Source organism: Rhamphochromis longiceps, linkage group LG20 (genome assembly GCF_057381845.1).
Source record: "Rhamphochromis longiceps isolate RC_006_pf linkage group LG20, R_longiceps_female_GT1.1, whole genome shotgun sequence".
Taxonomy (NCBI): Eukaryota; Metazoa; Chordata; class Actinopteri; order Cichliformes; family Cichlidae; genus Rhamphochromis; species Rhamphochromis longiceps.
In genome coordinates, this window is record NC_140576.1 from 22,258,795 (window position 1) to 22,271,799 (window position 13,005).

At 44.0% G+C, this 13,005-nt stretch overlaps 1 protein-coding gene across 2 annotated transcripts in view; it reads left to right on the forward strand.

The window, feature by feature from the left end:
- Positions 1-10,326, forward strand: part of iqsec2b (IQ motif and Sec7 domain ArfGEF 2b) — a 30,173-nt gene extending 19,847 nt beyond the window's left edge. Inside the window, exons 2-14 of one of the 2 annotated variants that reach the window (XM_085393507.1) lie at positions 1,902-2,196; positions 2,347-2,664; positions 2,926-3,980; positions 4,092-4,253; positions 4,531-4,653; positions 4,764-4,930; positions 5,067-5,206; positions 5,297-5,422; positions 5,530-5,629; positions 5,726-5,887; positions 6,047-6,241; positions 6,461-6,510; positions 6,820-10,326. In XM_085393507.1, coding sequence (XP_085249633.1) covers positions 1,902-2,196; positions 2,347-2,664; positions 2,926-3,980; positions 4,092-4,253; positions 4,531-4,653; positions 4,764-4,930; positions 5,067-5,206; positions 5,297-5,422; positions 5,530-5,629; positions 5,726-5,887; positions 6,047-6,241; positions 6,461-6,510; positions 6,820-8,157 — 4,231 coding nt within the window. In that variant the 3' untranslated portion in view covers positions 8,158-10,326. Of the gene's footprint in view, positions 1-1,901; positions 2,197-2,346; positions 2,665-2,925; positions 3,981-4,091; positions 4,254-4,530; positions 4,654-4,763; positions 4,931-5,066; positions 5,207-5,296; positions 5,423-5,529; positions 5,630-5,725; positions 5,888-6,046; positions 6,242-6,460; positions 6,511-6,805 lie in introns of both variants that reach the window. The other variant, XM_085393506.1, reaches the window with a different exon arrangement.
- Positions 10,327-13,005: the final 2,679 nt, after the last annotated feature.

Genomic DNA, 13,005 nt, shown 5'->3' on the forward strand with positions numbered 1-13,005 from the left:
TAGCTAGTTTAGACCATACAGTAATTTCATGATTCACTCTTTACAAATATCTTACTTTTAGTGTTTTCGTAAAAAGGCAAGTATTACGTAGACCGTCATTCACAACCTGTGGAGCATCTTCAACACCCACCGAAATGGTGATAACAGTCAATACATTGTCATGGCAACCACGCTTCTCTTCCTAACAACCGCCTCACCGCCCACAAAGGTCCCACAGCAACCGTCACCAAGCAACCCCCTCCCGCTTCTCAGTTTCTCTATTTAAGGAGCAGAGGAGGAGGAATGATAAATGATTTTGCACAGAGAAAGAGGAGATATACGCAAAAACTTGTTGAAAATGAAAGCAAAGCATAGCTTGGTATTGTGATGAATGAGCACGGTGTAATTATAATATATTATTACACATTCACAATATAATATATGTGGATCCTGTCTTAACTGTGGTAATATGGGCTATCCTGTAGATGTCAGAATTGCTTCTTTAAAACTGTGTTTCAACATGACTCTTGTGTTATGCAACATATTAAAGCTTTTCTTAGAGTTGTTGTTAGACTCAACAATAAATTAGCTTGGTCATGTTTTGCTTGAAGGTACTGGATGTCCTTCTTAAAAACCCTGCCCTGTATTTTCCCCTTCTGGCGACAGCAACGACTCTAAGTCTGTCGAACTGCGGGGCTTGAATTTCAACAGTATCGCTTACAACATCAAAACCAAAACAAATTAAAATAGTTTCCTTGTTGCCCGTGAAGACTTTTCCTTGTCTTGTTTTTACCAACTAAACTCTAACAACAGGAAGTCTCTTTGATCCAATGGAACAGCTACAGCTCAGGGAGGGAGGGAGGAGGACACTGAATGACCCACTCAAACCTAAAATGGTCAAAAGAGTCATTTTTCAGTCATGTTTCTGTCATGTGAATTACTGTGTGATGCAGAGCTTAAACAATACTGAAGGTTAACACTATACAACCAGTCTTTTACTGCCAAAATCTGTTTCACTTGCTGACTCTAATGCTCCCACACATCCTTGACCCTTACTGCACACTCTGTGCCTTGTTGCGGGACAGGACACAACTTTCTGGAGGGGGTGCGGCTAACACAAGAAGGAAATGTAGGCAGGGACATGTGACAGCAGTTGTTCTCCCAAACACACACTGAGTGATTGACTCGGGTGGATTTTGTCTCATCAAATCTGGATAACAGGACACTGAAGGACTTCTGGGACTAACTGATATCTGAGAGGTTTTGTTGTTATTGCTATCCTGACTGGAAATAGGATTCAGTTGGATTACGATGGTACTCTTAACTGCTTGCATTTACAGCCGCATAATGGACTGAGTGAGTGAGTTTGGAAGGAATTGCGTGCGTTTAATTCCAGTATTTAAGCTGATGGTGCCTGTCGTACAGCTAGCGCTAACCTGGTTTTTCCTGTCAGTATGGTGCTGCTGGTATTTGGCACTTATTTGGTTACTGTTATGTTTGTCAAACAAGGAGAGTGCAAAAGTGCATACTAACCTTGGAAACGCTTGGTAGTACATTAACTACTCCTCTGGACTCTTAAGAAAGACGATACATGACAGAGACCTTTTATATCTGTTGGATTACCTATTTATTCTCCAGGCAAGCAATACTGTCAGGTCTCGGGACTGGCACTGCTTGAAAGTAACCAGAATATTGCTTTTCTATAAGTTCATCATGAGCTCCACTAAGAGATGGTTAGTTCTGCACCGCTCAAAAGTTTACACGTAAGTCCTTGTTAGTATGTTTTTAAGTCTATCCTACAGAATTTTTCATTCAGTCTCCATTTAAGACTTAACACACTTCAAAGTCTTTTTTTTTTGGAATATTTAGTGAAGCTGCTTGTGAGTCATTCTTATAGCTTCTACTCCTTTTTTCTTCTGCAGTGTGGAAGGGGAATCCCAGTGTCCAGAAACGGGCACCCACAAAGACACCTCGTTCAGCCAGGCGCCTTACCTTCGAGGCTCAGAGCGCTACAGTGACAGCAGCAGCAACGCGCCCTCCGGTTCCAGGGGCCCTTCATGCGTTACAGCTTCCAGCTCAGCCAGCTTGGCCTGGGCGTTGCGAACACGCCACCAACCTGCAAGTTTGGCTCTTCGCAAGCAAGAAGAAGAGGAGAACAAGAGATGCAAGGCTCTTTCGGACAGCTATGAACTATCAACAGATCTGCAGGATAAGAAGGTATCAGTCGCAAGAATATATTTGTAAATGTGTTCTTTGAAAGCAGTAAGCCGTAGGAAACATATTTTCACTGGAGCAGTATGGGTGCAAAGCATTCAGACTGTGATTTCGTCCTTTACCTTGTGTTTTTTTAACCTTCCCCTATTTCAGGTGGAGATGTTGGAGAGAAAATATGGTGGCTCCTTTGTAAGTCGCAGAGCAGCAAAGACCATTCAGACAGCCTTCAGACAGTATCGCATGAACAAAAATTTTGAGCGCCTCAGAAGCTCAGCTTCAGAGAGCCGCATGACGCGCCGCATCATCCTGTCCAACATGAGACTGCAGTATTCGTTTGATGACCGACAGCCTCAGCAGCAGGCCCAGACACAAACGAACTTCACCCACAGTGTGGCCGTGGGGCCTCCTCACTCTCCTGATCCAGGCCGCACAGGAGACTACACCCACTTAGAGGACTCCTTCTCCAAGCAGGTAAGAGTGTTGTTTCTTTCAGTAGTCATCGTCAAGTTCATTTAATGCTAAGTTTTATATAATATGAAGGTAGTCACAGAGACAGAAAGTAACAAAGAAACATTATAATGAACCAAACTTGACCAGCGTCCCCTGTATTGTCAAACTTAGACCTTACAAGCAAACTACTGATAAATCATTTCATGTTTAGACAATTTCCTCTTTTCTTTTAGATGTGTGAAAACTGTGCGATCATAACAGCTCACCCTCTGTTCCCTCTAGGTTAAATCCTTAGCTGACTCCATAGATGATGCCCTTACCTGCCGTGCAGGTCGCGATGACTCCCAGGAGGGCAGCAAGGAGGGTGGAGGGATTAGTGAAGACTTTGGGGAGTGTGTGTGGAGCAGCAGCAGCAACCCATCTTCCCAAAGAGGTTTGGGAGAAAGAGGCAGGGGTGCTGGAGGAGGACTCAGTATGCATGGTGACAGTACAGCTACTTCGTACAGTGATGTCACCCTTTATATGGACGATGGTATGCCATCCTCCCCTCTGTCCCTTGACCGGGCACCTAGCAGCACAGATACAGAGTACTGGGGTCCTGGTGGCGGTGTGGGAGGGCGAGAGGACAGTAGGGACACTGAGGGAGGCGGCAGCAGTAACAGTCGGCGAAGCACCCCATGTACAGAGTGTAGAGACTATCGTCTCAGAGGTGCACACCTGCCTCTCCTCACTATTGAGCCGCCCAGCGACAGCTCAGTGGACATGAGTGATCGTTCAGACCGAGGCTCTCTGAGCAGAACGCTGGTCTTTGAGCAGGAGCCAGGTGTGGGTGCAGGTTCCCCTCAGGGAACCCTCAAACACTCCCCCAACACAGGTACTCGAACCACCTCCACAGCAGCTGCGCAGGGCCAGACTCGAGCTCCTGGCAGACCCATACCCACACATATCCCGCACCAGGTGGCAGCCCACCACCACCATCACCACCACCCTATACACCACCATCAGTACCCTGACACACCTTCATCATCCTCGTCCCCACAGCAGCCTCCTACCACCCCTCTGTCGTCGTCCTCCTCTACAGCTCTGCCCCCTGGGGGCCTGGAGCAGCCGTGCTGCTCCGATGGAGACAATGATTCACTCAACTCCACGACCAACTCTAATGAGACAGTCAACTGCAGCTCAGGCTCCTCATCTCAGGACAGCCTGCGGGAGCCTCTGCCTCCTCTGGGCAAGCAGACATACCAGAGGGAGAGCCGCCATAGCTGGGACTCGCCCCCCTTCAACAGTGACGTGGTGCAGAGACGCCAGTACCGTATTGGTCTTAATCTGTTTAACAAGTAAGATGTACTAAGAAACACAACACAAGTAGCTGTTTTACTGAGAAAAATATATCGAATGTCGTAATACTGGAGCAAAAAGAAAAGTCCTTGGTGGGTTTTCTTCAACAGGAAACCAGAGAAGGGGATCCAGTACCTGATAGAAAGAGGTTTTGTGTCTGACACTCCTGTTGGCATTGCTCGCTTCATTCTGGAGAGAAAGGGTCTCAGCAGGCAGATGATTGGAGAATTTCTGGGAAACCGACAGAAACAATTCAACAAAGATGTTTTAGAGTGAGTATTTGAGACAGACGGCTGTAATATATTAAAACATGTCAGACACAGATGTCTGAATGATCCAAATCCATCTACATTTGTAACTTCAGAAAGTTTGCCCAAAAATATGTCTGTGTATACGCACACTCCATCTCACATATTTCATGCCAAGTCTAAATTGATGCAATCTTGAAGCAGCTTTAATCTCCTGCCCATATATAGGATTAATTTTTCTTAATATCCAAGTTGGAGGGTAGAGACGTGTCATCTGTAACTTCTGACGTGTGTGTTTCAGCTGTGTGGTGGATGAGATGGACTTCTCAGGCATGGACATCGATGATGCTCTGAGGAAGTTCCAGGCACAGATTAAAGTTCAAGGAGAAGCCCAAAAAGTAGAGCGGCTTATAGAGGCATTCAGGTTTGTTATAGATCACTAAAGGAATTCATTTCAGTCGCTTGGATGCTGCATCAAAATGAAAATAATCTTTTTGTTTTATTTTTTCACACAAAATTTGTTTCTGTCTTCAGTCAGAGATACTGTGTGTGTAATCCGACCCTGGTTCGACAGTTCCAGAATCCCGACACCATCTTCATCTTGGCCTTCGCCATAATCCTCCTCAACACAGATATGTACAGTCCCAATGTCAAACCTGAGAGGAAAATGAAACTAGAGGATTTCATCAAGAATTTGAGAGGTGCTGCTGGACAGAAAAGATCAAATTACCCTCTACATGAGCTCATCAAACACATATTGCAACTTTTAAAATATGGCTAAAGTTATACGTTTTCTGTGTGACAACTCTAAAATAGCTTTCTTTGGTTCCACTCAAGGTGTAGACAATGGCCAGGACATACCTAGAGACCTGCTGGTTGGGATCTACCAGAGAATACAGAAATGGGAGCTAAGGACCAATGATGACCACGTGTCCCAAGTGCAGGCAGTGGAAAGAGTCATTGTGGGCAAGAAGCCTGTGAGTTTATCCTGTAATACAAAGCTCTTTAATATATTGTTCTATTTAGCTAAAAGTTGTCATTTATTTGTGCTGTGTTTGTCTATGTAGGTGCTGTCCCTTCCCCATCGTAGACTGGTGTGTTGCTGCCAGCTCTATGAGGTGCCTGACCCTAACAGACCTCAGAGGACAGGAGTGCACCAGCGGGAGGTCTTTCTCTTTAATGACCTGCTCGTGGTAAGATTTACATTATCATTTTTTTTATCATGTGGCAGATAAGAGGTCAGTTTTTCCTAAAGTACCTGTTAAAAAAAAATCATTATACTATTTCTGTTGTGTACTAGGTGACAAAAATCTTCCAGAAGAAGAAAACCTCAGTGACTTATAGTTTCAGACAATCTTTCCCTTTGGTTGAAATGCAAGTGCACATGTTCCAGAACTCATGTAAGAAGCAATCTCTGTTTTGCACCTTCTAACTGTTCTTAAGTGCATTTTGTGATGACAAGAGTATTTATTTCTGCTCCCCCCCCCCCCATCTAGACTACCCTCATGGCATCCGTCTGACCTCAGCGGTCCTGGGTGGAGAGAGGAAGGTTCTTATTGTGTTTATGGCACCCAGTCAGCAAGACCGCACCCGCTTTGTTAGCGACCTCAGGGAGAGTATTGCTGAAGTGCAAGAAATGGAGAAATACAGAGTTGAATGTAAGTAGCCCCATCTGCTGGCCTTTCCTGTAAACCATAATGTTACTTTTTGGTCAGTCAAAATGTTTCGTTTTCTTCACATCCTTTCTGGTCATTCTTCTCTGTGCTAAACCTCAATTTTATTTCAAATCCCCCTGTGCCCTGTGTGTAAATGTGTAGCGGAACTGGAGAAACAGAAAGGTGTGATGCGGCCCAGCTTGCTAACTGGAGGTGTGGTTGGAGGAGGCGTAGGTGTGAAGAGCGATGTTGTGAATGGCACCTTGGGAAGAACAAGTTTTGATGACAATTGCTCAGTTGGTGAGGGTCTCAAACGCACAGCGCTCAGCTCTTCTCTCAGGGACCTATCGGATACAGGTGAGACATTGCCTTATCGGAGACAGGTTCAGCTTGATTACATTACTACCAGCTGGGATGAATTTGGTTGCATGATTTTGGTCTCTGTTTCTATTGCTACCGCCTGTTTCTCTTTCTTGCTGACAGTCAGACACAGCTTATGCAACTCTTGCCTTTTTTTGCAAAAAATATTCCAATCTTTCATGCTTTGCTAACCTGGTTCTTCCTGGTGGGGTACAGGGAAACGTGGTCGCAGGAACAGTGTTGGTTCTCTGGACAGTACAATGGAAGTAAGTCTTTATGTAAGACTAGAATTAGACCTATAACCTTCACTAGATTTGCATTTTCCCCCATTGGTTCTTTATCCTCCCGAGCAAGTACTGTATGTACATGGTGTGTGCGTGTACATGCATGTGTGTGTCCTGGACTGACACCTGTTGCATGACTATGTGCGTATATACTTACCCTAGCATGTTTTCCACCTCCAGATACAGTTATTTCCTGTGTGTGATAATAAGCGGGAACCGGGATGTATTGCAAGACTCTAGTGTTTATTCTAAAACTCGATGATACTTTATCTTCTAGGGCTCCATCATTAGCAGCCCACAGCCTCACCAGCGCTATCCACTGCCAGGTGTGCTTCCTGGTTGCTATGGAACAGAAGACTTCCGGCCTCATCGCCCCATCCTGAGCCCCGGGACGGGGGTGGGGGGTGGGCCGGGGCAGCAACATACCACTGCTGGGACAGGAGCTGGGGGAGTCTCCAGCAGTGCAGAGAGAGCAGGAGCGGGGAGCGGCCCTGGGGGGAGCAGCAACAACAACAGCGGTTCCTTCCTGGGTTCCCTATTCGGCAGCAAACGCGCCAAACCACCAGGGCCCCTTATTCCACCGGGGCCACCCTACCCCGCACCTGTCCCCCCACCGACTACGGGAGGGCCCCCTCCTCACTCCCCTTCATCTCTATGCCAATTGGAAGGGGGGGCTTCCAAGCTCCAGGCACTTCACGCACAGTACTGTCACGCGGGCACCGTGCAGCCGCCACCACCTTACTACCATCACCATCGCTACCATGTCCAAACTGTCCCTCCTCCTTTGCCAGGAGTGCCCCCTCATACTATACAGAGAGGCCCTCTACCCTGTCGTCCACCGCTTGGCCCACCGCACGCCCAGCACCCGCAGCTGGCCCATCTCTCCCAGCTCTCCCAGCATGGGCTTCCGGGTCGTTACGCCAACATGGTGGTGGGATGTCCCCCCCCCCTTTCTCCTCTCTCCCAACATTCCCAGAACCAACAGTTCGCCCTCTACCACGTGCAGCCCACACACTCTGTCAGAGGGGCCGGCGGCCCTGGTACCAAACCTCCACTAACCTTGTCATTCTCCCACCCCCACGCACACTCCCAAACCCACCCAGGACACGCGCACACACCACACCCAGTGAGCCACAGCACCCACCAAACACACTTCATATTCGGCACTCTGCCCCACAATCTACCATCCGCTACCGTCAATGCGCATCACGCAGCCTCCGCCGGCCCGTATCTGCCCCAGTACCCTCCTCTTTCTTCTATCCCCCCTCCCCCACCACACTCCCCTTTACCCCCCCCTTCGTCCCCCCTTACCCCTCTTACACCTCTCTCCCCTCACCCCCCCCAGCACCCCGGGCAGCCTCAGCAGGGGCCGCAGGTGACAGGGGCTGGAGCGACCGGTACAGGGGGCAGCTCCAAATCCAAGCCTATCAACCGGATAAGTACCGTAGTGTGAGCAGGATGTGGGGCTCCAGAGTTCAAAGGTCAGATGATAGATTGGAGGAGATGGGCAGAGCTAGGCCTAGAACCAAATCTGCCAGGACAGAAAGTAACAGCAGCAGCGCTACTGAGAAGAGGAAACGAAGTTTGCTCCGTCTCTGTTACTTTCACCTCCGTTTTCCACATATGTAGACGGAGACAGAAAGCACCATTAGAGTTAAACGGCACGGCCTGTGGACGCATCCTTGATCCTGAACCGGCACCACAGAAACACACACACGTGCAACATTACACAAAAACACACTCCACACATTTCCCACACACAATCAGAGAAGTCTATAGCCATATATTTAAGATGAAACTAAATCTATATCTAGCTATATTGCCTCAGTTTTAATTGTTTGGAGTCTAGTTGAGTCTGTATGAGACTATTTACATGTACAGTACAAAGATGTGATAATGCGGCACTGGGAAACTGGAGACCATAGGTATCCACCTGCTTACGTGGGCATGTAAATAAGGACTGAACCACCAAATGTATTCCAGCGGAGTTTGGCATTAAAAACTGCCCCTTGACTTTGCAATAATTTACTTGGCTTCATGATGTCTCTGTTCATTTTTGCAGGTTACGCTTTGCTGACAGGCATCTTTTTTTTTCTAAAAGAAGACCTCAGATATGTTGCTTTGTCTAAAACTTCTAAAACCAGTGCACAGTTTTCTGACAGTCTTTTGCTTATTGGTCTTTCACATGTCAACAGATGTCACCGGGCTTTCTAATGCAACATGGGGTATGGGAATCAATGAGACAAATAATAATATATTTTGAATGTTTATGAAGCTTCTTGCTGTTTTATAGATATTATAATATACCTGCCATGAGTATGATGAATATTGTCCAATAATTGTTTTGATCAGTGAGTAATTATATCAGCAGATGTTTGTACATGGTTTTAGAGAGTATATTCACATACAGATTCCCTCACTTTGCCATATCCAGTTGAGGGTATTCAGTTATGTGAAGTGTGAGTTCTTTTCATAGTACCATGGTTTTATTCAGTTCATCTTTTAACGATTAGTATTATTGACTGTTCAGGATAAAGAAGGAGGTTTAGTTTTTGTTCAAATCGATTTGAACATTTACAACATTCCTCTTTTTTTTCTGTTCTGTTTGCAAACAGGGGCACAACCTCTTGAATGGTGTGACTTGACAAAAACTTGAATCTACAGAATGAATCTCAGTTAGCGTTTCCTTTTTTTTTCTTTTCTTATGACTCTCCCAGTATTTTAAAAGGCTTAATTATGATCGTAAAAATTGGTGAATTTTTCATACAGGGTGCATATGCAGTGCCCCATATCACGGTCATCAAATTTATTCATTGTGTGTTTTTTTGTTTTGAAACAAGCACGCTTTTACATGAAGTTTTGTGGTTTTTGCACACGTGATGTCTTAAGTCAGAAATGGCCTTCTTCTAATCCTCCCTCTCCTGCTACTTTCAGAAATCTCTGCTACCGTTTTCTGATGCCTTGGCATCTTGCTGAGGGCTTCTTGTTAGAAACCATAACAAGAGTCAAGAATGTAAAATAGCCTACAGGTGCATACTGTATTTCCTGTTCTTTTTTTTTCTTCTCTGTGGGCCTCGTGTTAGTGTCATTCCTTTTGCTACTGCAGATTTTGAAGTAAAAATTGAGCACTGATGTAGATTACCTTCAGTGCCACTGATTACAAAGGAAAAACTGCGCGTATAATCGGATTCAGACGTGAATATTTGAGCAAGGGAAGTATAAAAATGCAGGTGATGTAAGCTACAGGAAGAATATGCCAAATTTCTGGATGATCTGAATCATCAAAAGTAGGTTTTAAGAAGTTTTGGAGAGAGTCAGGAGTATTAAATGAAGAATTTTATAAGTATGTGTTGGCTACTTTTTTCTTTATGGTGTCCTTTTTGACTCTATTTGCATGAATATATCTGCACTTATTGAATAGATTGTACTGTATAAACCTGAATGTACATATTATAATATACATAGGCTTCTTATCTTAACTATGGGATGAACTGCTCCCATTCTGTATTCAGGTGCGTGCATGTGAGTGCCACTAAGTATGTACATAAAAAACAGGGATATGAGATGTTGGCCAAAGGGAACATCAACTTCTTTTTCTTTTCTTATCATTTCAGACTAAGGGTGAGAGAATGAGTTAACATGACTTAAATTAAAGCCTAAAAAAAGTTTATATGTCAGTACACTTATGGATATTATTTTAAGCAAACAATTTTGTTTTTTTCTGTGTATGTACTATGTGTACTGAAAGAATAGAGAATTGAGATGTGAATATTTATTGCTTCTGATACATTAAAGTGTCCTTGCAGTGATGTGATGTGTGTTTGTGTGTATTTTGTACGTGCATTAAAACAGACCTCGCCTCTAAATATTCAACATAAGCAGCATTGTTGTTCCTAGATAAAGAGGAATATACGTAATAATGAAAGTCAAAGGGGAAAAGTTTACGTTCCACGTTTCAGTTCTCAAGTCAACCCAAATGCAGCTACAAAAACATGATGTAAAACAAGAAGTGAGTGCTATCACAAATCTGATAATAAAAGTCCATAATGCAACAAAATGTGAGGGGAGAAAAAACTCCACAGAAACAAAAACTAACAAAGAACATGGGAAACTCATGACAAACAACAGATGATCTGACAAAACAGAGCAAGGCAGAACTACCTGCACACAGGGGCCTGATTGGGGAAGTGGAAACAGCAGAAACAAAACATGACAGCCTCTCAGCATAAAATAGGAATTATGAAAATCAGACTAAATGCAAAGACAAGAAAGCTCACACAAACGAGATTCAAGGGGGAATTAAAGAGGTTAGAAACCAGAAAAGCTCCAAATCTGCAGTCACTGTGGGACGCTATCATCGTCTTTAATCTATGTGAGAAAAGAATTAAGGCAGTTCTTAAGACAAATTGTACTTAATAAACTGACCAATGAGGGTAAGTGCAATAACAGAGAATATCAATTAGAAATCAAAAATCATACCTAGGAGTAATACATTAAAAAAAAAAGAAAGACTTAAGAGAATAAGAAGAACAGTGAAACTGGCAAGACCAAAACTCTAAAGCAACACAAACACCCTGAGACCAAACCAGACCAAATGACAATAAGTGATTTTTACAGGTATATTAACAATGAATGATGTTACAGTCAGTTCAGATAGTTTTAATATATAAAAGTTTTGATGGCCATTTACTAAAACCATATAGAGCCTTCAAAAGAAAGTTTTCACGTGATTCATTCCATATAAATTAGGAGGGCATGTAGCATCCAGGTGGGTGGCACGGTGGTTAGCACTGTTGCTGCACAGCAAGAAGGTTCTGAGTTTAATTCCACCGTCAGGCTGGGGTCTTTCTGTGTGGAGTTTGCATGTTCTCCCCGTGTTTGTGTGGGTTCTCCCTGGGTACTCGGCTTCCTCCCACAGTCCAAAAACATGCAGTAGTGGGGATAGGTTAATTGATCAATCTAAATTGCCCATAGGTGTGAATCTGTGAGTGAATGTGAGTGTGAATGGTTGTCTTCTGTCTCTGTGTGTTAGCCCTGCGACAGACTGGTGACCTGTCCAGGGTGTACCCCGTCTCTCGTTATGACAGCTGGGATAGCGATAGTGACCCTGGAAAGAATAAGCGGAAGCGAATGGATGAATGTAGCATCCAGGTGCTGCTAATCAAAAGCACTTAATCAACTGATGATCAGAAAGTGTTGGCAATTTGTCGATCTGGGACATTCAGATGTATCTTAACACAATGCCAAGAAGGAAAAGCATCAGTAATGACCTTAGAGAAGCAATTGTTGCTACACATCAGTCTGGAAAAGGTTATAAGGTCATTCCATAATTCTTCAGTGAGAAAGATTATTCACAAGTGGAAAACATTCAAGACATTCTTCCCAGAAGTGGACATCCCAGCAAATTCCCTCCAAGGTCAGAAAATGGTCAGAGAATTTGGAAAAGAAACAAAGAAACAGGCCACAGTTAGCACATTACATGTTAATATTCATGACAGTACAACTACAAGAAAAAATAAAAGACTGGCTTGTTTAGAAAGGCTGACAGAAGAAAGCCTATTCTCTCTAAAATGAAGATTTACATTAAAGGTGCATTAAAACAAAATTTCTCTGAGTCACCATCTGAATGCCAAAGTATTTTAGACTCAAATGTGAGACCATCTGTCTGAAATCTGATTGTGAAAGAGGACAATCCCAAGCACACCAACAAATCTACAACAGAATCCCCGAGAAAGAAAAGAAACAAAAAGTTGCAATCAGTCCGGTCTAGACCTCAACCCAACCTAAAAATGGTGCAGCAGGACCTTAAGAGAGCTGTTTGTTTTCTGAGTCTTACAGAAAACAATTACTTGCAGATCTTCCCCATCCCTGATTTACAGGTACAGATAGATCTCCAGATCTACCTGTACCTGTAAATCTACCTGCTAAAGGTAGGCCTACAAGCTACTCAATCATAGGGTGTACTTTGTTTTTCATAGGACTACATAGAGCCTTATCTCACATGGCTGTGGCTCAGTAGGTAGCCTGAGTTGTCTACCACTCAGGTCGATGATTCAGTTGTTGAGTCCTGCCTAAATTCATCCTACAGAGTGTCTGTGTGTGTATATAAATGTAGTAAGTGTGTAAATGAAGGGATGTACGAGGCTTGTAGTATGAAAGCACTTGAGAGCTTAAAGTGCCAGGAAAGTGCTTTATAAGTACAGCCTATTTACCATAACTTTCTTTTTCACAACAAAAGGGTGTTGCCTGATGATAAACTTTCAGGAAGATCTGCACGGCAATAAATAACCAGGAACCAACCTGGTGAAAGTCTGATACTGTTATTGATTTGTTTGTTTATTTTTTTCATTATCAAGCTTGTCATTTTTCTGCTAACATTTAATGTTTCGTATTCCTTCCGAAATTCTGGAAGAGAACGGAAGAGCACTATCGTGCTGATCATTATCAGTGACTTGTTAATGTGCTGCGGAAGCGCAG